Here is a 24807-nt window from a genome sequence, read left to right as displayed (position 1 = left end):
CCGACAAACAGTTTTGACTTCTCTTATTAACTTTCATGACTGTCAAACTTTCGAAGTCCATGTCGAATCAAATAGAAGGACCGCCTAAAAACCTTCGATACCATAAACACATCATCTGCATACATGACACCTTCTTCTTGACACTGAATTCTAGGATTGAACATCTCCATGACCATGATAAATAGATAAAGGGACATGAAATCTCCTTGTCTCAAGCCCTGAATCGTTTTCCAAGCAATTCATTGACAAGCACTTCATAAGACACTGACATGGTGCACTGCAAATAGTTCCATCAGAACGATTAAGTGTACATTAAATTACACAATGATTTATACCCCACGGCTGTTTCCTGACGTACCTATTTAACAACAGGATGCTTTACAATATATGACCATTTAAGCCATTTCTCAACGTAACAAATTGACAACAATGTTTTACTATACATGCAAATGGCTATCATTTATCCAAAAACACAACAAATAACAATGTTTTGAAAGCCTTGCAACATAATAGACGACGTTCTGCAAGATGAGAGAAAAAGCCAGATGTTCTCTTTGAGGAAAGAAGCTACTCTTTTAAGACAATTCTCCAAACACGATCATCAATTATATTTCACTAGGAATTATTTTGTCATCGTAGCAATGGCCATCCATTTGGAAAAATAATATATAAATTTGTATTGGCTTTTGAATGGGCACTTCTGTTTTTTCTGAAACTTGCATAACCATACTTTTCATGGGGCATATATAACCCCCGGTAGGCCGCATGTAGGAAGAAACACATCCATGAACCCTCTGTTAGAAGGTCAAACATATAATCAGCTTCAAAGTTTCAACTTTATAGCAAACTATTTGACCTCTTGTTATTGTAATGAACTCTCGCTCTCGCTCTCTCTCTCTCTCTCTCTCTCTGTATCTCGAGGTGTCTGTGTGTGTCTGTGTGTAGACATGTTGGATGACGAAGAAAAATAATGTTCATCAACTTCAATGTAGGTAGATTTGCACCAATGAAGCTTATATACAGATAGTATAGAAGGTTCTGCGAGTGAAATTTTTAAACTGAAGAAGAAAAAAATAAATATACAGGTCACATTAAGGCTGTGGAATATGCTTCACTGCATACATGGCCACATCAAAGTGCAAAGACTACGAGGTGTGCTGCCATCATTGTCCACAATGGTAAGGTCACCACCATTCTTGACAAGATATTCACAGATTCCCTGCCTCTCACACAAAACTGCATAGTGTAAAGGTGTTTGGCCTTCATTATCCTGCACGGATCATTTCATCAGGGAAAGAAGTAAAAACAAGCAGGAAAAAAAAAGGATATAAATACGACAGTGTTTTGACAGAGAAAATGAATCCAGACTACACCTCATGACATGACTCAAGGTCTCCAAAATCAAAGTACCCTAACACCCTGTGGTACAACCTGGCTAAACCGGGTCGTATTCTTGGCTGCATGAGGGGCCCCAGCCCACTTGAATGATGCATACAAGTGCTAAGGGTTCTCAGATTAGAGGATAGCAATACAACTTTCACCAGCAAAGCTTGAATAAAATCTATTATTTCTATGGTATGCACATGGAATGCACATGAGAAAAGCTCAGGTAGAAGTGGCCCTCCTGGATGTGACATAAGCTTAGGCAGCAAAAATGGAATATTATATCTATGCACACACACACAAAGAATGAAACCAACATGAAATGCATAGTAAGCTTCTCGCTAGAACATTCTCATTGAACATTAAACTGCAAGAATGGTTTGAGAAACTTAGTGCGGTGTATGGTGAAAATGGTGTAGGAAACGGGAAAGAGGAGCCACTTTAGCATTACCTTCACATTTACATCTGAATCCTTACTCACAAGCAGTTGTACAGCATTTAAGTGGCCACGGTCTACTGCCCAGTGTAGAGCGGTCCTTCCATCACTATCTGCAAAATTAAGTGTCTTAACGTGACTCTAATGAAACAGGCCATTTTGTTTAAAGCACCTTAAAAATAAATTCAAACAGTGTTCACATACGAGAGTCATATTGTAGACATAACCATGCTAAGTACGACATGCTATGCCCCTTTAACTAGTCAGTAAAGCGTACAGAAACAAATTCCTATATGCAAATTACAATAGTTCCATACGACTCTTAGCACTAGCAATGGCCGAAACCAATAATCACCAGGCACAACATGAGTCATGGAAAGAGGCAGATCAAAATGCAGGCTAATTGAAATGACCCCCTCACTTGAAAATGAGAAATCATGCTTAAGAAAAAGAAAATTATCCATCAGATTCAATGAGAAATTGAGTGGATCAAACAACAAAAAGCGAAAGTAACAAAAACCATAAACAAAAAGCACAGCCACAAAGACAGGAATTGTGAACAAGGGTCCAAGACACAACAAGCATTTTCATTTATGGGATACGTCATATATTGCATTTCCTTATGTTTGTTAGACCACTTTTTGCTAGCTTTTCGCACTTCTTCCTCACAAAAAACACCCTTATCAACATCAAAAACTCCATGCTCAGAGACAGGCATGACTGATTGCTACAAAATCTTACATACTTGAACAAAAATGATGGAGTATGATGGTTCTGAGATCCAGAGTCAAAAAGGACATGCATGTTACTGGACAAATAGTTGGAAATATTTTGGGTATGAAAATGTGAACCTTTCCATTCAATGGCGGTAAACTGATTAAAGTTGAACATTGAGATTTTCACCAAAACTTCTCAACAGCAAGAAAGGTTCCCTTGAAGAAAAATTTTTGTGAAAAAGACTAACTACTTTTTCTTGATTTAACCTGGGACCATGAGTTACGCCCAGATTTATCATTTAGAAAATTCAATACAAGATGAAAGGGACTGACTACTTGAACCTAGAAAGAAGGTAACTTATAATTCACAAGATTCATACAATAAGGTTGAAGAAAGTTCCAAAGGAGTAAATGCTGACCACAACATAGGATCTATTACTTAACCTCCTTGGAATGTCTTCCAGGAGTAACCGAAAAGAAAAGAAGCAGAATTCATACAATAAGCACAGTAATGTGATGTGCCTAGCAATCAATAGCTGTAAATCTGTAATACTACCAAAAAATGACAAAGGAAGAAAACTAAGCAAGCATGCATACATACCCTTTATATTGACCGGAACACCATGTTCAAGTTGTTTCAACAAGCTGTCAACGTCTCCCTCCCTCGCAGAGATATGGATGGCATCCAGCTTTCTACAACAAAATAAAACATGTTTAGATTTATGAAAATGGACAAAATAAAACACGATTAGATTTATGATGATGAAGGAAAGCTCCTTTACATTTTATAACTCCCTTTGCCACAGAAAAATAACAAATACATTTTACCAACCAATTCATCAGTTTCTCAGACATTACTCCAGATTGACACAGTAAAAGTACCACGATTCATGCACAGCAAGCAACAGGAGCCGCCTACACCCACTCTAAGTTAAACTTCAAGCATGAACTACATGACAAGTCCTTTTTCAGATTTTGATGATACAGTACCATTTGGAAAATATAAGCTATGAGATGAAGAACTCCTCAAATCCTAGTAAAGAATCACATTACTATAGTAATCCACACAACTACAACAGACATTATCAATAAAGACATTTGAACTATTTAATCAAATGCTGACTGTTGATGGTCCCTTTTGAAGGCCTGTGAAACTATAAGAAGCACAGGTTAGATCATGAACTACCTGCACAGGCTGGTAATCTAGTCAAGGAAAGAAAAGCTAATTAGAGGATATGTCACATACATAAGTGCTGCAGGAGTGCAACAGGTGAAACTGGTAAATATTTGACGGTGATAGTACTGTCTAATCTAATTCAAATAGGGGTACAGGTATGTACTGTTGTTGTGTCCGCAACTAAACTCATGTGTCAAAAATTAGAGCTACTCGGTAGGTATTTGAACCGACTTACACTTGTCAGGAAGTATCTTAAATCCCTTACCTTCAAGTCATACTAGATAGGTATATAACACAAGACAACAAAAACTCCATTTGATAAAATCAACCCAAAAAAGCTCTTTGAAGTTTGAACTAAATATTGGACTTCTTCTTGTATACAACAAACTAAGCATTTTCTACAAAATTTTACAAAGTATGGTTACAGTTAGAAAGCATTGATCGGTATCTTGAGCGGACCAAGTAAAGGACCAAAATAATAAAATTTGGAATATACAAATAGATTAGGAATAAGATTCAGATCCAAAACGTGTTCAAGTTCAGGAAAGCCATCAATCCATAAACCAAATATTTGTCTTCCCACTGCAACATTAAGAAATGCAGGGACGAAGTGAAAGCAAATTAATATGGTAGTAAGTTCATTTGGGGGGCTAAACATTTGGACAAAATTTTACATAAGTTTAATTTCAGTTAAAAAGTGTAGGTGGGCATCTTCACAGGACCAAGGAACCAAAGAAGTGGAATATGAAATATACAACTGCATTAGGAATAAGAATGAGATCCAAAACCTATTCAATATCAGGAAAACCATCAATCCGGACATCTAAAGGGAGCATCTCCACTGCAATGCTGAAAATGCAGGGAAGAAGTGAAAGCCAAGTGATATGGTAGCAAATTGGTCTCGCTTGCTTTTTTTAATTGAATCTGGAGATTGGCCATGGGCTATACATGTATGTAACTGATCAATTGCCCCACCAAGTTCCTTTTTTCCCTCTTTCTTGTTTGTTAAGTGGTTTGGAATCACGTAAAACTGGCAGAAGAAAATTGTAATGGGACCTTAAATAACGTGATGCCCTATAATGCCTTGTAACGTTGTAATCGGTTGTCATTACCTTCCTGTAAGGTATAATTTTGCACGTGCACTTTGTTTTTTTTTAACCTTCCCCTGAATTCTCTCCCAAAATTCATGTTTTCTGTGCAAAAAGTTTATATTATAATGCTTTTCACCTTCCCTGCTTTAATACAACTAACCGATCCAACCCCACAACCATGAATTATTAGACCATATCCTGGCTGCTACCAGTATCTCTAATAATCTTTCATATTTTTTAGTGTATCTGTATAGTCAATGAACAACAAAATTAACAACTAAGAATGTTATCAATCAATCAACGATTCAACAGAAAAGAAAGCAAATTGCCGATTGTTGCACCAAACTGACCCCACATTGACATGAGTCCATGTGACTCAGGCCATGATGCACAGCAATGACTAAACGTAGTGAATATTGATAAAGAATCCAAGGTCATGGTCAGCAATAGAGCTGTTCTACACATCTCCATTACAGGATATATATATAGGCTTCAAGTCTACTGCATGCTGGATGTTGCCATATTACACAAATTAAGGTTCTCTTGCTGAAAGCACCATTAACACCATAGCATTGCTAATGCTCCTGTAGCGACTATTTTTTAGTGACAATTTTTTAACTTTTAGCAGTCCAGCGACATCCATCATCCGACAAATTTGAACTCCCCTACGTAATATATATATATAGGTTGTCTAATTTGTATGGGAATGCTCTATGTTCAATACAACTACTGAAAAAATATGTTTATATAAGTAACAAAACTTTCTTTTGCTTGTCAACTTGTATAACTGTATTCTATGAATAGTTTTGCAAATATCCATTGTTGTTCCAATGATGTGGTTTAGGACCTACATAATTGTGTTCTTCTGGTTATTATTCTGTTGAATCAGGGACAGGCAGGTGTGGAGTAGCTCATCTAACTATATGGCAGTCAAGTTTGAACTTCGGCAGAGACAGTATGTTAATGATGTTAACATGTCAGATCTGTTTCTTCAGCAACTTATCTTAAATCTCATTCCGATCAGTTGGGATCAATGTATTTAGCATTCAGATTAGAATTAGTGCAAGTTTTCTTCTGAATTTGGAAAATATCCAAGTTTGACGAATAACCCAAGTTTAAGAACGCCATTTCAAAAGCATGCCTAGGTCACCTCTCTCTCTCTCTCTCTCTCTCTCTCTCTCTCTCTCTCTCTCTCTGTTTCTATGCACACACACACACACACACACACGCACACACATATATACATACTGTACCATACACAATCACATAAGCCCTCATGTTTATTATAGTACACCAAGATGAAAAAAATTAAAAAATATATATTAAAATAAGCAGATAACAATTAAAATTTTGAAAAAAAAAATGATAGAAGAAGAGGAAGAAGGAGAAAAAGAAAGAGCGCAAGAAGAAAACAGCAATCAAATTTTAAAAAAAAAAAATAAAGAAAGAAGAACACAAACGTTTAAAAAAAAGAGAATGGAAGAACAATAAGAAGGAGGAGGAGGAGCACAAGAGGAAGAAAAGGGGGAAGATGAGCTGCCATTTTAAAACAAGAGAAGAAGAAAAAGAAAATAATAACAGGAGAGAAGAAGGAGAAAAAATAAACTGCCAAGATTTTTCGAGATTTTTCCAAGAAAAATACCTGAGAAAAACTTTGCCGTTAAAAACCGAAGAACAATATTTGTGGCTATGAGTGAAACATAACAAGTTGAATGACCTTGTCTATGTTTGGCATAATATGCAAATGCAACAAAGATAATAAAGTAATGTACACCTATTTGATAGTTGTCCAACTAACCTACACTTGCTTTATAATATATACTAAAAAATTTTCACTTATTTAGACAACTACAAAAAACAATAGAAGAGCGTAGAGAGCAAGTTGTTCCCATCAGCTCGGACCACTTTAATTTACTAGATTTACAAGTTCAAGAAGAACCTTCTACCACATTTCAAGAGAAAAATCCTAAATGGTTCATGTCTAAAACGTAGAGAAGGTTGATGATGAGCAGCCTGTGTATACCAGATCTGAAGGAAGAAATGAAAATGAAAATGAAGACAAAGATGAAGATGATGATGACCATATCTTCATTTGTCATTTGTAATGGACAAGTTTATTTCGTGATGTAGAAGATTTTAAGCTCAGCTGGTAACAGCGTATGACTTTATGTGATTTATACATGTTGAAATAACGAGTGTTCATTGTTATATATGTCATATGTGTCTGATGGGAAGCATATTTTATTGATTTTTACTGAATTTTATATAGGTGTACTTCTAAAAATAGTAGACAAGGTTAAGTTTCTTCTTTAAAATTGCCTCTGGAGGGTAAAAAGGTAACTCCACCCACTTAACAGCAAACCAACTAAACGACCTTTTTGATTAACCATAAAAAATATCAGGTGTACTTTTACAATATTAAAACCTAAGGTGTGCCTTCTAATTATGTTGAGAGTTTAGTTGCGTACTGGAAACTTCCCTAACAACTTTTTTTTATGTTTGTTACATTACAAAACTTCACCCAGTCGCTACGGACCATATGGCTTACATTATACACAGCATTGCTTACTACTACTCTATCATACAAGATATGATGTTAACCCTAAAGGGAAAATATGGAAAATTGAGCTACAGCATAAACACAATTATACTACTATAGAATGACACATACAATTCATGATCAGAATCTTCCTCATGAACCAATGAGCTGAAAACAGGTCCCATTGGTCCTTTTCCCGGAGAGCTAGATTCACCACCTCGGTTTTCCTTACATTGGTGATGCTGCCAGAAGAACAAAACTGAAATGATAAGAACTTGAAAGAGGAAAGGGAGGAGAAGCAGGAATAAGTGCTCAGAACATGAAACTAAGAAATAAATGTTACAGCTTACAGAAGATCCACCAGCTGACCAGGTAGGATACAGCTCATTCACAATGTTAATGTAGTTTTGCATTGCTTCTTCTGGAGACATGGTACCCAATCTCTGCCAAGCATTCCTTGCACATATCACCAAAGATGTATTAAGTTATTAACTTATTAGAACAGTAACTTTACAAACATAAAATAGTAAGAACTGTGTTGCAAAAGTGTCAAGCGAATTTGACCCGGTTGTGACAAGTCTGATTGACTCAGAAGGGATTCCATCTGAGTCAGTTAACGAGCTTTAAAACGGCAATATAGAAAAAGCAAAAGAGTCTATCAAAGGCCACCTCAAGGGAACAAAATAGTATATGCATACAGGGAGGATTACAGATTGCAGGTGGATGGACCAACCTCATGATGCCGTTATGCAAACATCATATTACTTAAACATGATCTAGCCAATATTTGTCAGAGAAGATAGATATGAAGATAATGATAAATGATCATTTCATTTGTCAATTTTACCAAAAAAGTTTATCTTGTAATGTATAAGACTTTAAGTTTATTTCTGGATGGTTTATGACATCATGACATTGAGTGACTTATGCGTGTTAAGTTGTTACCCCTATGGATGTTAAACTGCTGAATGTTCGTCTCTGTGTTTATGCTTGACGCTTGACATGTTATATAAAAAGCATGTTTTTCCTGTTTTTACTGATGTCTTCCAAATTCGTACTCATCTTTTCTTTTCTTTTTTCTTTGGATTTCTAAGATTAAAAAGTTATAGTTTTTCACATTAAGATGTGCATCTAGGTTATGAGTTACATTACCCACCTTACAACATTGGCCGCAATAGCCCTAGGCACTTGGTTAGGAGTGGGACTTAGGACCTTTGAATTGATAGAAGTCAAGAGTTCAACACACTAGCAGTACGGGATGAACTACTAAAGTCAAACCATCGCCTATAGAAAAAGTAAAGAAAACCCTAATAAGGTTGGCCGCAACAAGAATACCAAGAAAATTTTCACTGGAGTCAACCCCAAATTTCATTGGGAATTAACATCAATCATCTTAATTTCCCATTAGCTTCTTCAGCTTTGCAATGCAAGCTTGATCACCAAGGCCATTTGTTCCTTTCCTTTTTCTCTTCTGGAGCAAGATCCCTCCGTTTTCAACAATTTATTATTTATTTGTCATAATAATAACTTTGTTAATACTGCCCATCCTGTTACTGGACGGAAACCAAACTAAAATCGACAAAGTGAGCTTCTATGACCAACATGACGTCAAAAATTGCCGAAAAGTTGAATCAACTCCTTCAGATGGACCTTAAAGATGAACCGAAAAATAAAAATGAAGAAGAAAGGCTAGAGACGGTCTTACCTATTCTTGTCACTCCGCCTACCGATACATTAACCGTGCGCAGTCCGGGGAGCACAAAATCACGGGGAAAACAGAAGTAAAAGAAAAATAGTAGCACCTGATAAGGCCATAAGGGAAACATTAAGTGGCTTTTTCTTTCATCCTTTCACCTCTAACTTGCTTGATTTAGTTTTAGACTGGGTTTTTATTTTCCATAAATGGCAAAGAAGTACCTTACTTCAGATTTTACGCCAACATATAGACCTATAGTACTTCTTAATCTAAACATAGCGTTTCCATTTACATTTCATGATCCTGAAACCGATACCTCTGACAACAAAAGCTGCATTACTTATAACAGAGAAAGGAACAATCAAGAAGATGTACCATTTCGCCCGGGCAGACATTTTGAGTGCCGATGGTTGAGGGACTCTGCAAGGACCCTCCGTCGCAATCTTGTAATAACCATAAAGCTGCAGCTGCACATCAGTCGGGACCTTCTGAGCAGATTGATCCCCCGCTGCAGCTGCTGCAATAAACGTTGTCGCAGCGGTAAATTCCTCGTCCAACTCCGTGGTCTCTACTCCTTCCCAATCATCGTCCTCGTCCTGTTCGTCCATAGAACTCTCTACGGTGCCGGCAAAATTAGGCGCCTCCGGCACCGCGCTAGACCTAATCCCGCCGTCTCCAGCAGCATGTGATGGCCCTGCGGGCACAGAAGCGGGGTCAGGAACGAAATCGGTGGCCTCGCCCGTCGCTTGAAGGGCAACCTTTTCCTCCCTGACCACTCTAAGATTCTCATCCCGGAAGGCGAAGACGACCGAAAAAAGCTTGGCGACGAGGAAGGAGAATATGAGCCCCAGCAGAACGGACTGCCCCAGCTCCTGCCAATCTCCCCCCATTTGCGATCAGGGTTTGGGAGACGAAAGCCTAGAAAGTTTGCAGACTGATTCGGCCTCCTCCTCCTTTTCTTCTTCTTCTTCTTCTTCCTCGACGATTTATCTTCTTCGTAGAAAGGAGGGAAGAGAGGAAGCGTCGACTGCGGAGGGAGACCTATTGACGGACCGGGTAGACTCCCGGGCCGACTACAACCGTTTCTGAACCGATAGTTTACGGTTTGGAGCTTAGGTTCCGTCCCGATTACGGAACGAGTCGAGCCAAGTCGAGAGCTCGACTCGCTCAAGTTTTTAATTCGAGTCATTCCTTGACTTGAGCTCGACTCGCTCAAGTTTTTAACTCGAGCTCGAGTCATTCCTTGACTTGAGCTCGACTCTCTCAAGTTTTTAACTCGAGCTCGACTCACTCCTTGACTTGAGCTCGGCTCGCTCGAGTTTTTTATTAAACTAAGTAAGCATGTTTAATCTAGATTTTTTTTTTTATAATTTTCAAACTTAAAACCAGGAAAAGAGATCTAACCAAATGAAGAGTTAATAAACGAACTTAAACGAGTAAAGCTCCAAGTAGAGCTCCAGTAAGAACCAAGTCTATTAAAGCTGAGTTCGAGCTCTTGTATAGCTTGACTCGAGCTCAGGTCTGAAAAATTTATGGTCAAGCGAGGTCGTTCGTGTTCAGTCCTAGTCCCGATTGCTAGGAAGACGGGGGCCGATGCTTTGGGCATTGTTATTAGAAGCGCACGTTTCATGCAGTGAGGTGATGAGCTTCACCCAGCAAAACACACCAAAGGTGAAGCAGGCTTGTCATGATGCATACGCATCAACAGGGTGAGGCGCACGCTTCACGCAGATGCGCATCGGGCGCGTGAAGCGTGCACTTCAGGGATAATCCAACGGTCTCTCCCAGCACTTTTATCACAACATCCTAGCACCTCCACTTTCCGACGAACTTGCTCTCTTTAAGAACCACCACCAATTCCTTTGCTGAAATCAAGATAACCGACAGCCATTCCCTCCCTCTCACTCTATTTATTTGTTGCAATAAGTGGTGCAAATTAACAGCCTTCACTTTCTCTTTTTTTTTTTTTTCTAACATATTGTTAAATAGATTAATTTTTTTCTTCACATAGCTTACTTTCTCTCTTGTTGTGAGATTCTAGTTCTCATCACAGTTTGCCATTGTGTGTGCAAGTAGTCCGCTGTAAGGAAAGTCGTAATCATTCTAATTTTTTCTTTTCTTATTTAACTTTTGTTCACCTGATTGAATTTTATGTGATTTTATGTTGTATAGTGTGTTAGGCAATAGTGTAGGAACTGGCTATGAAAAATGATCAACACAAGTAAGATATGTTCCTCTATATTGTTATTGCATATTAGTTGTTGTGTCTCTTTTTGGCATTATTTTATGAAAATTATATACTTTACAATTTTGGTCGTGAAGCCTACGCTTCATGTTCCTTTATCTCGCTTTTCATAGGCTCGACGCTTCGCTTCACCTCATAGTATTTTAACACCATTTGCTTTGGGCTTCCTATGGTGGAATGCATGGTCAATTGGCATATAGTCGACCGAACTTACTTGGTAGATGCTGAAGCTCGTAAATAAAAATCAAGCATTCCATAAATGCCCTTGTTCTCAAGTCATAACGTGCTACATGAAAAGGGAGGCATTTTGCAAGTGCCCTAGAGCTCGAGTGCGCTGCTGACGTGCCATATGGAAAGCAGGCTTTCAAAAATACCCTTCTTGAATTTCTAAATATGCCTTCATCAACTTCCACACTTGCCCCTTTTAATTTAGCAAATTCTATTTTAGCATCAAAAGATTCATTTTGTTGGACCAAAATAGAATATTGTAAGAAAACAACATGTTTTCAATAGTAGTCCTATTGCAGTCTCAAGGGGCGTAGCATAGCTGCAAGCAAGCATGTTCAAGAGTGTACTATATCCCACCCAGGTCGTAACACGGCTCAGAACCTTGGAATAGGGCTGCACACGTGCTGATCCGGGTTTTCTTCAGGCGATGGGTTGTTAACTTCATGCTCACCCGACGCATCTCATTGCATTACACAATCAAAAGAGCAAGAGAGAGGAAAGGGAGAGAAAAAATATGTATGTGTATGTGTATATATGCAGTGTGAGAGTGTTGATTGCCATTGGCGAGCATTAGCTCTCACGTGTGACACTAGTTTGAAATGCATGCAACACTACATTTAATACTTTTTGGTACAAGCGGAACTATGATTGTTCACTGTAGCATCCAAGAATATCGTTTGCATCAGTCAAGCTACTTTCTTATTTCCATAGTACCAAGAAATTTGTGAATTTGAGATGTGAGGATCTAAGATCGACATGTTTCATATCCATAACTCTAAAGTCCGACAAGGAACCTCAAATCAGTTTTTTTTAGAAAATGTGAAATTAAAACCCATGGGTCCTACAAAATTAAAATCTGAGGTGGTTGGATCATATGAACCATCTAAAATTTTAAGAACTACACTGCATAAAAAGAGAGAGAGAGAGATGGAGAAAAAGTGCAACAAGAGCTTGTCAAATGTCACTAGCACTAGCAAGCATTGATTGTCGCGTACTAGACTAAACCTAGAGAGCTAAACCTAGAGATCATGTGGCACTATATTAATATATGGTCACTTACTATAAGAGGAACAATGAGTGTTGATCATCACATGCAAAAAAAGATGGATGGCAACTGTTAATTGTCACATGCAACAATATCACTTGCATTAATCGAGTTGATTCCTCATTTCCACTTTAGCAATTAATTATGAATTTGAAAATATGAGATAGGAGGATATGAGATCAATCATTGAATTTTGGATCCCTGAATCTAAGGTCCAAGGTCAGAACTCAAACCAAATGTTGTCGTAAGAAAACGTGGAACTAAAGCCCATGTATCATACAAAACTATAATTAGTTGTAGGTGGAACAAACACACTCATGTGACAGTATGTTAATACATTACCAATTGGTATTAGTGGAAGGGAAAGTGTTAACTATCACATCCAACATACTGAAGAAGTGAATGCTCATGATCGCATATAACAGTAATTTGTGTATATGCAAATTTGGTTTCGCTAAATAGACTAATGTGGTACCATCACAACTATAACTTGTTAGTTGAAAACAATAAATACAAGCCCAAAAATTGTTTAATATTATGACTTCAATAAACAATCAATGCATGTAAATATATGCAAAACTGCTCAAAGTTTAATGGATCAATAGCCAAGCAGACACTCAAATAAGATGTGTAGTCAAGGTATGTCCTCCCTCAAGCTGCATACATCTTTCATCTATTGTATCATCTCATGAAAGTTGTGTACATCCTCTAACTCCATCCCTAGCAGTCTTTCCATCCTCTAACTCCATCCTTAACTTTCCAATTTCTCACTTTACCTTGAAAGATATTATCCCTCTTAATATGATGTGCAACATAAGCTCTCTTTTGCTAATTGCCTCCTCCTCTTTACCTAGAATTGGTTGACCAAGCCTGCTTGCCTCAGCACTAGGCTACCATATTGTTCCTCCACAATATTTACACAAAGCATCCAAACTTTTCACTATGATACTCTAGTCACTTTAAAACCCTCTACCATATATCCTTGATGTCCAAAACCCAATAGGGTGTGCAAACCATTTGCAATCAAGAGCAACATACATAACAAACAACAACATTGAGATGATGGTCCGGCCATGCTTATTTAGCTACAAACTAAACACCAAATATGAATGAAAATACATAGTCAATGCATGAAGAATATCTCTAACCATGTGAGTATTTACATAGATACTTCTCTTCATTCTTTCCCATTTCATGAGCCTTGAAAATGAACCAATGCATGAGACCATAAGCATTTGTTCCAAATGAAAACTAGGGATATGCTTCAACATCCAACATATGCCACTCATCCACAACTCAATAAAGCAATAAATGTGCCAATTTCATAACAAATTAGCATTAAATGACAATTTACCTACACAATAATCTAGAAAACACTCATATTTTTGTTTGTCTAAGGCCTACATGATTGATTGTACAAACGGGCAAATATAATAGGGCATAACATTCTCCTTTATTGAGGTCTCAAGGAATTGCATGAATTGGATATTTATTCTCCCTCCAAAAATATCATTGAATATGTATTAATGGTCAAAAAAGAACAAGATGAAACTATGTAGTTCCCTATGGGCATCTGTCCATGGGTTTGTCATGGAGATAGTAACCCAAATGTATCCCTTGCTAACACAACCCTCATGCAGTTGTGTGCAGCCTTCCTCATAACATTTGCAAAACTATTTTCATCAACAACTAGAACTTCTTGTGTACACACAGCCCATATGGTCATATTGCATGTTGCCGACCATTGGTTATTGACGACACTTAAATCAAGCAATAAAATGCACATCCAGTGACATGGCAACATCCGATAGTGTGATCATCCATTCAAATGCTCCAAACTAAAACATATTGGTATGCAAGTTTCAGTAGTTCAACAACAAGCAGCATGTATGATTATCCATTTTAGAGGTTCCTTATCTAGAATGCATCTAAAATGCATGGCCCTTAAGTGTTCCTTTTAGAACTCCCATAAAACCTTATACAAGTCAAGGACTACATGCTAGCTATACCAGTCAACAAAAGACACTTGTCCCTATCTTCTCTCACATGTCATGGCAAGCATCTACAACATGAAAGAAGCTTCTAAAACATGTAACATGCATCAAAATCATGTCACGCAAACATCTATGATATTCAACAACCTTCTAAAACTGAGACAAACATCCATAACATTTGATGCACCATTTAACAATAAAATGTGACAACCATATAAAACATATGACAAACATCTACAAGACTACACCAAGTGACTAGCTTCTAAAACATATGACAAACATCTACAATATGTGACCAACATCTAAAACATGTGACAAGCATTTCTAACATGTGACTAGTATCTATAGCCAGTGATAGTATTTAAAAATCTGTGACAATCAATTACAATAGGCAAGCTTGAAGGAAGTGAAACATCTAAAACGTGTGACAAGCATCTACAATAATTGCCAAAAATCTAAAACAATGAATTACCAACTGCTGCAAAAAAATCATTGATGATGTCATACCTCATCAGATTCTCTGACTACCACCTTTCCTCATCTATGAGTACCCTACTTATGTTAGGGCTTTTCCTCTACTTTTTTACACCGGCTTCCTCCTCCAGCTTCGTCTCCTCCTCTTGCTTATCTTATTCATCTTCCTCATCATCCATGTGTTTCACCATTTTCATCTTCTTTTCTTTCTTTTTGTTTCCTCCTCCCCATTTTTTCTTTTGTTTTTATTACTTTCAAATTAGCCTCCTAGAAATGCTCCAGAATTTGTTTCCTACTCCAAAGCTAAATGAAAATTTCTTTTGGTCCCATTTTTGTTCAAGATCAAGTTGCTAGACTTCGCACGGGTGACGCCCTCTACTCCTCCAACCCCTTGCTTAAGTGATGACAACTTCCTTGCTACTACTGATGATGACAATCTCAAGTCTGATGGCTACGCATCAGCCTTGTACAGAAGCTGAGTTGAGCTTGTCCTCAATGTACTCAACTCATCTTGCTTTCCTCTAACTCAAGTCAAGTTGTACAAGGTCGACTCCATAGATCAGGTTACGGTTTGAGCTTAACTCTTTTAAAAGCTCAGTTACCAACTCTCTATTTGACTTGATCTCTTTCATTGGCTTTAAGTTTGAAAAAAAAAAAAGTTAACCTAGATTAAACGAACTTACTTGATTCCAATTTATGTAACTCAAACACAACTCGTTTATAAGCTTGAGTTTTCAGTTAAACTTGAGCTTGACTCATTTGCAAATGAATCGAGCTTGAGTCAAGCTTAACTAAGCAAGCTCGAGTTGGCTCCACTCATTTGTACAAACCTACCATTGTTTAGGTGATTTCTAACAAGAAGTGCATCCCTCATTGTAGAGGCAGCATTTTATTCTCCTACTCAAATTATAGGGGTGGATGGACATTCACATGCCATGTCGAGCTATGTTTCTCTGGCTACTTTTGATATACAAAAGTTACCTCAACATCTTAGGTAGCATGAAGCAATTCCTTCTCATGTGCTCTAACAAACAAAGTGTCCCTTGCATTTGGAAATGGAAGAAACCACTTAAGAGGCACAAGACCACGTGCAGCAACTTGACCCAATCTGGCACCATGAGCTTCATCAACAATGCCTAAATCTCACTACATTCTTTCTCTTGGATGATTGAGGATGAATCATCATCGGCCTTGTTCTCCTTGTTTTTATCATGTTGATGAAGTACCTACAAATTCAATATCGTACTTGAGAGATACAAGGAAACTCCATCTTCTTTGCTGGTTTGGTTGAAAATGCTAACTTCCTTCGTCTTTGTTTGGTGCTATGATCTGTTGCCTCGCTCGAATACAGTAGAATGAAACCTAACAATTGGAAAGTGGAGGAGAAACACAAGGTTTGTTGGTAGTCCATTCAGGTGTGTTAGTGGGTAAAGTCATTAGTTGACAGTTCGGTGCAAGAAGGGCATATTTAGTTTTCATATGTGGGGTCACACATGTGGAATGCTAGTATAAGGGCTGACAGGTTCTTCAAATCAATGTATCCTTCTAAGACCCAGCATGTGGGGTCTAGCAGGGGAGGAGCATGGTGTAAGGGAACAGGGGTGGATTGGATTGCTTTCAAAAGGGCTTCTTATTTAAAATATGTTGGGCTTTCTCTATTATTTTAGATAGAAGCATGTTCTATGTTAGCCATACTGACCCTCTCTTAAGGGGCTTTTATGGGGCTGCTATCCACCACGTATATTGCATCATTCCTTCCATCAATTAATTTTCATTTGAACCAATATGTCCATTATTACCAAGAAAGATGTAAATGCCCCTCAATAATAAAGCATTAATGTCCTCCATTGTGGAGCATTGTGCCCCTGTGAACCCTGTGTGGCATTCTTACAAAAATATAAATACCCTCAAATAAGTGGATGTTAAATGGTTACATCAGATACAAAAATGTAATTGCTTTCCATTAGGGGGCGTTTGATGCCCTGGAAATACACTGTTCACCCGAAAATATAATTCAAATTTTAAAAATATTTCCAGCGTAACAAACGGTGGATTTTTTTTTCGACCGTTACGGTCGATTCCGGAAACATGTTTCCGGAAACATATTTCCACCCCTCTGGGTGGAAATATATTTCCGGAGTTTTTTTTGAGACCGTTGGGCACAGTCGCGTCTTCCCCTCGTCTCGCCTCGCATAGCTTCCCAGAGATCTCGCAAGGCAGCCGCTGCTGCGCCCTTTTCGCACCCTCCCTTCCCTTCCTCCTACGGTGGAGCGTCTTGCATAGGGCTTCACACACACTGTCGGTTGTTCTGCTCCCTTTCCATCGTCATCCTCATTCCTGCCAAGATCTGGAAGGTGGGCCTTCATCCCTTCTATTTATTTTTGAAGTTTTGTTTGAGCTATGTCTCTCCCGTTTTCATTGCACATACAGTAGTGGAGATCTTCATCTGTGTTTGTAGGGGGGGAATTTTCTATGGTTTGTTGAAGTGATTCCATCTCGTTTGCTTCTCCATACGCCTTCTTCTCTGTGCCCTAATTTTTTATACTCTATAATGCCATTGATCACGACTTCCACCTGTTTTTGCCTCTCTTTAGCCTTCTCTGTGCCCTCCTTTTTTTTCAATCGTACACAATGATACTCATCTTAGAAAATTTGTGTGTTCTTTCCCTTGACCGGTGAAAGAGGGGTTGTTGGAGACTGTCAATCGCATTGGAGGCAGGGCTCCTGGCTGCTGATCCTGTTTGCTATTTTTCCCATTGGAATGCTGATTGTTCCCTTTTTCATTGTAGCAGTCGTCACTACCCACACTATAGTTATGTCTTTCTCTCTCTCCCTCTCTCTGTCTCTCGCTCTCTCTCTAGGCACGAGACTTTGTATGAATTCTGTAAGCTTGCGATTTATGTGAACCATGTTTAATTTTCGACTTGGTTGTTCTTTTGATAGATGCAGCATATCATTCTTCTGATGCGTTAGGCGATGCGTAGCCACCATAGCTTCCTGTTAAGTGGAAACTACTGGCTGAAATTTGACTATTTGGGGCGGAATTTGGTTCCCTTCTTGGCCATGTAGAGTGACTAGGTTGTTCATTGACTCATGCCCTTCCTTGTTCTTTATAACCTTAGTTGATCTTTGTGCTTACAAATCCACATGGTGGTTGACTTTTGATCATCTGTTGGACAAGTCCTCTTGATGGCAATTCTACTAACTATTATCTACGTTTACAGAAAAGTTGTGGTCTGATGTATTATGTGGTGAAACTTGATGATTTCGTAGAAATATGTAACTTGGATACTTTCTGTATAGTGTACATTCTTAGTTGGCTTCAAATTTGTAAAGGATGGAGCATCTTTGTGATTGACGTACGCTAGAATGCTGAAATCAGATGTTGACTTACTAACTGCATTCCCCATGTACACTTCAGTGTTAATGTTACAGTTGGGATTTTAGAAGATAAGCTAATGCTTACTGGTTTACATACTGTTATCTGTTGCAACTCTTGTCATCAACTCTTGGGGTGGAAATATGTAACGTCCCTCCTCATTTTTGTGCCAGTCAAATTTTAACATGAATAGTTAGCGTATTCATGACAGCTATTCTTTTTACAGTGACAAGATTGAACATGGAAATGGATCGATTTTCCAGAACATTCAGACGATGCACAAATAAGTCTAGATACTAAGCCCATGGCTCAAAAGACCAAACTGTAATTTTACTGTTCAACTTAATCTGAAACTGATTTAACATGTTCGAACTGCAAAGCACAACTGGAAATGGACACATTTTTTCTGGCATGAACCTCTTGTGGATTAAGTCAGTATCTAGTAGAAGCTGCCAAATAGATCTGTTATCAATAATATTGATGTGACATGCTGTGCTTCGTGGGAACATTTGCTGAATCAAATTGTCCAAGCCCTCTACCCTTACGAGGACCTGACTCAGATTGGTGGATTTAAATATTCCAAAAGCAATGGAGGATGAAATTTCCTACACTCTGGAAATTTCCAAATAAGCAAAGGTTGGTATGGTCATTTATTATCTATAATTTTTGCAAATCTGAAAAAATGTTTCCTTATTATCAAACTAAGAATTAATTTTCTAGAAATCTGGAAATATAATTCTTTTTCATCAAACTTAGAAATATATTTCTGAAAATATATTTCTAAGTCATCACACACACACCAAAATTAGAATCGGAAAGATTTTCCTCATTCATTTTTTCCAGGAAATATATTTCCAGACATATATTTCCAATTCCACATTTCCAAGCCATCAAATGGCCCCTTATAGAAAAATGAATCAGGTAGAACACTTTTTAAAACCCCTTAATCAATTGCAAACCCTTAAACAACAAATTCTTCAAAAGAACCTCATCAACAGATGCCTCGAGTTTTCACCAAAACTGAAGAATCATGTGTATGTGAGCACTTCAAAATCTGCCATTTGCTACCTCGATTGTCTCAACATGTCTCATTCCTTTCCAAGGCACATCCTCATCAGTCATCTAGTCTCACAACTATGGTGGGCTTATTTATTTTTGTTTGTCCTATAATTTCTGTCTACTATTGTTGTGGAAGTACTTTGTTTGTTTTGGTCGTGGCAAATCAAAAATTTGTCATTATTAGAATATCATGTAACAAAGTAAATAGCTACAAGGAAATATTAGAGCTTACTACATGATAAAGTATTATCAATTTGTAAAAAATTGATTGTGTATGTTCGATCATATATTCTTAAGTTCTTAAGTCCGACATGGTATATTTTATGCATCATTTCAAAGCCAAGTGGTTGGTCTTGCCTTAGGAACAAAGGGATTTGCTTTTAGTGCGTACAATGGTAACTTTCCATACAAAATGTAAAATCACTTCAATTCATGGCTGTCAAAGTAAATCACTACTTTGTAGATAATGTGAGTCGAGTAACATATACTTGTCACCATGCATATTTATTATAAAATACTTAATTGGTCTACTAGGAACATGTTTGCTTTTATATTTATAGCAGCAAATCACCAGCAATGACTAATCCTTTTCTGTGTTTTTCTATCTGACAGGACCGATCATGTAGAAAACCCACCGAGTGCATTACTTTGTTCAACTATATAAACTTAAATTGGCAACATTGGTGTCTGCTTTCCAATCCCATTGGTTAATGATGCACATAAGTATGATATTGTTGAGCTATGCAGTTATTTTATGTGGATCATTATTATCTACAACTCACCATTTTAGAAATTGAAGAAGGCAAACTTATCAGTTTTGCAATAGGAACTTTTGACTAATCACTCAATTTTCATATCCATACATTCTTTTTCGTGTAGATGCGGTTCGTATGTTTGTATGGCATTGAAAAGCCAGTTGAGTATTTAGTACCGGTGGGAAAAAATACCCAGGCATCAAAATGTGGAATATTTAGTATCGGGTACACTTTTATGGAAGTTTTACATCACCTTCCATGTACCCCATTTCGTTTGATAGATTGAAACTTTTGTTTTAGGTATTTTAGTTCCATGTTTGTTTATGATGGAACTAGAATGCCACCTCAACTGAGAAGAGATGCAGGAAAGGGGATGGAGATGGGGACTAACACTCAAAAAAAATGTTTCAATATTAAAGTTCCACCTATTTAATGGTATTAAAGTTCTATATCTTCCCCTAAACTCTCGGAACTAAAGTTTTAATTCATATGAAATTATTCAGAAAATTTGAATTAAAGTTTTATATTATAGTACAGTTTCCATCTCTTCAAATGAGCCCCAAGAGACGAAAAAAGAAGATTAAACAGGTTAGTCGTGTACATCGACCCAAGTACAGGAAAAGGTAAACTAAATAAATCCAGGACAAATTGAATCCACAACATGACCCGACCCATTTCTTTTGCCCCTTCCTTTTAGCCGCCTGCTGTTGTTGTATATTGGTATAAGAGTGAAATATGGTTAATCATTAAAATAATCATATTTCATAACAAAAAATGTAAAAAAGCAAAGACATTTTAATAAATTACCAAATTACCCTTACTTTCTTGCATGCACTTAACTTAGGTTGGACACCAAGTCAGGTTATAAGTTCGGTAATTGGTTTTTTAAATTTTTTTAGTAATATTTTATTATAATTAATTATATTTACATATATTATTTTATATTAAAAATATATCTGCCCGAGCAGTGAGCTCGAGTTTTCTGAGTCGAGCAAAGCAAGCCCGGTTTTTAAATGTCAGGCCGACCGGGGCCCGACTCATTGTCGAGCCGATGACAGTCTTATACTGCCAAACCCAGCCAAGCAATCTCACACTCGCCTTTGGCGGAGTCTACCGGCACCACTCGCTGGAACCAGCTTCAGGCGCCACATGGCAGAGTCACCGCCTCATCGATGGACGACCGGGGACGGCCACTGCCAGGCGGTCGCCGACTGAGCGGTATGTCTGATCCCTCCCTCTCAACTTTCGTGGAACCTGTGTGAGACCCAACTCCCTGTCACTGCTCTAGCGGCACCTAAGTGCTGCCGCCGGCCTGCGGGCACCATCGGGTGCCTACTCCAGGCAGATGGGCAAGCCTTCCGCCTCTTTCCGGTGTAGGGAAGGGAACCCCCTGTCAATTTTACGTTGCCGGGAGGGTCGCGTACCCTTCCTTTTCTCTGGCCGTTGAAGGAGGAGGACCGGACGGTCCTTCCTTTTCTCGTTGAACAGAAGGAGAGGTCGTCGATGCCTCTCTTCCTCCCACCAAACGGGGAGAGCCCACTTCCTCTATTTTCTTAAGCTCAAATTTATGCTGGTAAGGATTTGTCCCCACAGCACTCTAGTGGGTGGTCGGGCATGAAAATTTTAGTTGAGGAGCACTAATCGATTTCTCATTGAACCTAGGTCTGCAAGATTTCAAGGGTATATCAAGAGAAACCGAGAGACTCCAACGATAGAAAATGGAGCAGCACGGATAGAGAACATGGAGAGGAAGAGATATCAGACGAACTTGAACCAAAAAAACCAACAACCAGTCAACAAAAGACAGTTGCTATGACAGGAACTATTGGGCAAACTTATGACAAAATACAAAATTGTTCTTATTGAAATCAAATAACTCAAAGTCTCAAAGCCAAAGGATGCCTGAACCCATCGCATATCACATGCAAGCCCAAGTGAAGAAAAATAGTTTGTGCATACATGGTTGGGCTGCCTTACAGATGAGTTAGAGCAAGGTCATCCTCGACTTCTCGCTTAAGACTTGAAGCTACATGGTCATGTAAATAATTAAGAATATCAAATGTAGTTTTAGTTGAGAATTAAGAACGTATGACCTAAACGCTAATGAAACTCCTGTCACAGCAACACACATCAATAACAAAGTAAGTGGTATGAGCATCCAACCGGCAATAACTCACACGCAATAACATGTCATTAACCAATCAAGGATGGATATTTTATCCGACTCATATGACACGGACACCATATCATTAACAAACTGACAAATACTCAGAACACACTGAGCTCACTTTAGATCCGACATTGGCACTACGTCAGTAACAAACTGACATTGAATCATATTACACCGGCAATTTATTAAAAAGAAATGTCCTACATATATTCTTTTTAAGGGTATTTTAGTTATTAACCATACTGGCACACAAAAAATTAGGCGAAATTAGCATATATTTTTATTATAACATTGTTTCTTCAAAGGCAGCAAATGATGGGCGGATTAGAAATTACTTTTAAAATCTTGTCTAACCCCTTATCAAACCCAATTGGCCACTTTGCTTTTTGTTTTCTCCATAAACTCTCTCCATACATCTTAGTTTCATCGTCTGCTATTCTCTCTAAACCCTCTATATCTATCGCAGTTCCCACTTATGCCAAAACTTCCATGGCTACCTTCAGCCGACTCGGGCTTCTAGCAGTCCTCTGGCCACCCATGATAGGATGACAACTAGGTACCTAACACCCAAGTAGGATAGTATTTTATGTATTTATTTATTTGATTTAAGGATGTATAACCATATTTTTCCATTTTATTTCTATCAATGTAGGTGATTTCGATAATTGCGGTGGCCACCTCCAATGAGATTTGTTGGCAGCTCCACTAGAAAATAGTAGAACAATTGGATATAAAGCATGCTAGTGTGCTTTGTAAAATCATTCTCACTGTATTCAATTTTGTCTCTTACATTCAATGGTGAGAACTTTCTATTGTGGAGAACTCAAGTTGTTACGCATCTTGAGATCAAGATCTCTATGGCTTCATTACTGGAGACATTGTTGCTCCTCTTGCTGAAGTTGTTGATGAAGCCTCTCAAAAACCTTCATGAAACCCACAGTTTGTTGCTTGGCATAAATCAAACTGATTGATCAAGGGATGGATCTTTGACACTCTATATGAGAGTTTTCTAACTTATTGTTGGCCTAGACACATCAAAGGAGATATGGCAAGCTCTTTTTAACAACTTTTTGTCAAACCTCTCAAGAGCGTGAGTATGATGATGGCTTTGTCACTTCTATATGCTAAACCCTCCTATCCCGTCCTACCAAGAGGTGGTATCGATGCTTCAAAGTTATGATGCTCAGTCTAAGATTTCCTCCACACCTCAGACAGCGATGGTGCACCAACATAATAATCAGAGGCATGTATTCTAGTCACGGATGAGGCATGTATTTTCTCAAGTAGGTTTAAGTTCAGGTTAGAGGACGGCAGCATAAAAGGCTTGGCCATCCTCATCTCGAAGTCCTCAGACACATTCATCAAAATAAGTTGATTCGAGTTTTATCTAAGGTTTTGAAAATTTTCATTTGTGGTAGTTTTCAGTTAGGCAAGTATTGTAGGTTGCCTTTCATTGATCGTGGGCATCCTAGTTCTTTTTTGTTTGAGAAAGTTCATTCCAATTTGTAGGGACCAGCCCCTGTCGCTTCACATTTCGTTAAAATTATTATGTTCCATTTGTTGATGATTTTAGTATATTTACATGGTTGTACCTATTGAAATCAAAATCAGATTTCTTTGAGTGTTTGTGCATTTCCATACGTACGTTGAACACCACTTTGATGAGAGAATCAAAACTTTTAAATCAAATGGAGGATGAGAGTTTGTTAGCAAAAAAATTTATGATTTGCTTATTTCCTTGAGAATCAAAACAACAATTTTCTTGTCCTTATACCGAAAAACAAAATGGCATGGCTGAGCGCAAGAATAGTAACATGACTGAATTGGGGATTACTTTGAGGTTTCATTGTTAAATTCCTAAACGACTTTGGCATGAAGCTTTCACTAGTCTCATTTTTCTCATCAATATACTGCCATCTAGCTCTTTAAAAATGGATTCTCCTTACTACAAGCTTCTTAGAAAACAACCCACTTATGATTTTCTCTGACCTTTTGGCTGCTGATGTTATCCCTCCTTATAGGACTATGTCAAAAGTAAATTTGAACCGCGATCATCGCTGTGCATCTTTCTTGGTTATAACACCTCGAACAAAGACTATTGATGCTTATACCCCTGGACAAGATGAATCTATATCTCTCGGCACATTGTTGTCTATGAAGATTTTTTTTCCTTACAAAAACCCTACAGGATTATAAATTTCTAAGAAGCATTCAGATGATTTTTCAATGTAGGAGACTGAAATTCAAATGCTGAACCATGTTCAAGGTACATTCTATCCTACAAGAAGGTCCCACTCAATACCCCTCAAAGTCAAGATGGTGTCTTTAATCCTTTTTGAGCTATTATGAGCCCAAGTAGCTCAAGTTGTTCTAGGGAAGGTCCTTCCCAAGAAGAAGATAATGTCATGGCCTCTCATGTT

At 38.0% G+C, this 24807-nt stretch overlaps 1 protein-coding gene and 2 long non-coding RNA genes across 3 annotated transcripts; 2 read left to right on the top strand and 1 right to left on the bottom strand.

Moving 5' to 3' along the window:
- Positions 1 to 971: 971 nt before the first annotated feature.
- On the bottom strand, positions 972 to 10105 carry LOC116266297 (acyl-CoA-binding domain-containing protein 1-like). The gene is made up of 6 exons (XM_031647449.2): positions 9414 to 10105; positions 7693 to 7798; positions 7475 to 7584; positions 3137 to 3228; positions 1835 to 1932; positions 972 to 1270 (listed from the first exon to the last, which is right to left on the bottom strand). Exons 1-6 carry the CDS (start codon positions 9926 to 9928, stop codon positions 1112 to 1114), a joined length of 1080 nt encoding a protein of 359 aa, XP_031503309.1. The 5' UTR covers positions 9929 to 10105; the 3' UTR covers positions 972 to 1111.
- A 7006-nt stretch (positions 10106 to 17111) lies between these two features.
- On the top strand, positions 17112 to 18497 carry LOC126410615 (uncharacterized). The gene is made up of 2 exons (XR_007575021.1): positions 17112 to 17378; positions 17968 to 18497. It is a non-coding gene; the product is annotated as an uncharacterized LOC126410615 (long non-coding RNA).
- A 2598-nt stretch (positions 18498 to 21095) lies between these two features.
- Positions 21096 to 23293, top strand: LOC126410625 (uncharacterized). The gene is made up of 2 exons (XR_007575047.1): positions 21096 to 21435; positions 23040 to 23293. It is a non-coding gene; the product is annotated as an uncharacterized LOC126410625 (long non-coding RNA).
- Positions 23294 to 24807: the final 1514 nt, after the last annotated feature.

The sequence above is a fragment of the Nymphaea colorata genome, chromosome 12, assembly GCF_008831285.2.
Source record: "Nymphaea colorata isolate Beijing-Zhang1983 chromosome 12, ASM883128v2, whole genome shotgun sequence".
NCBI lineage: Eukaryota > Viridiplantae > Streptophyta > Magnoliopsida > Nymphaeales > Nymphaeaceae > Nymphaea > Nymphaea colorata.
Note: the sequence above shows the minus strand (reverse complement) of the source record. Positions and strands in the feature narration are given on the sequence as shown.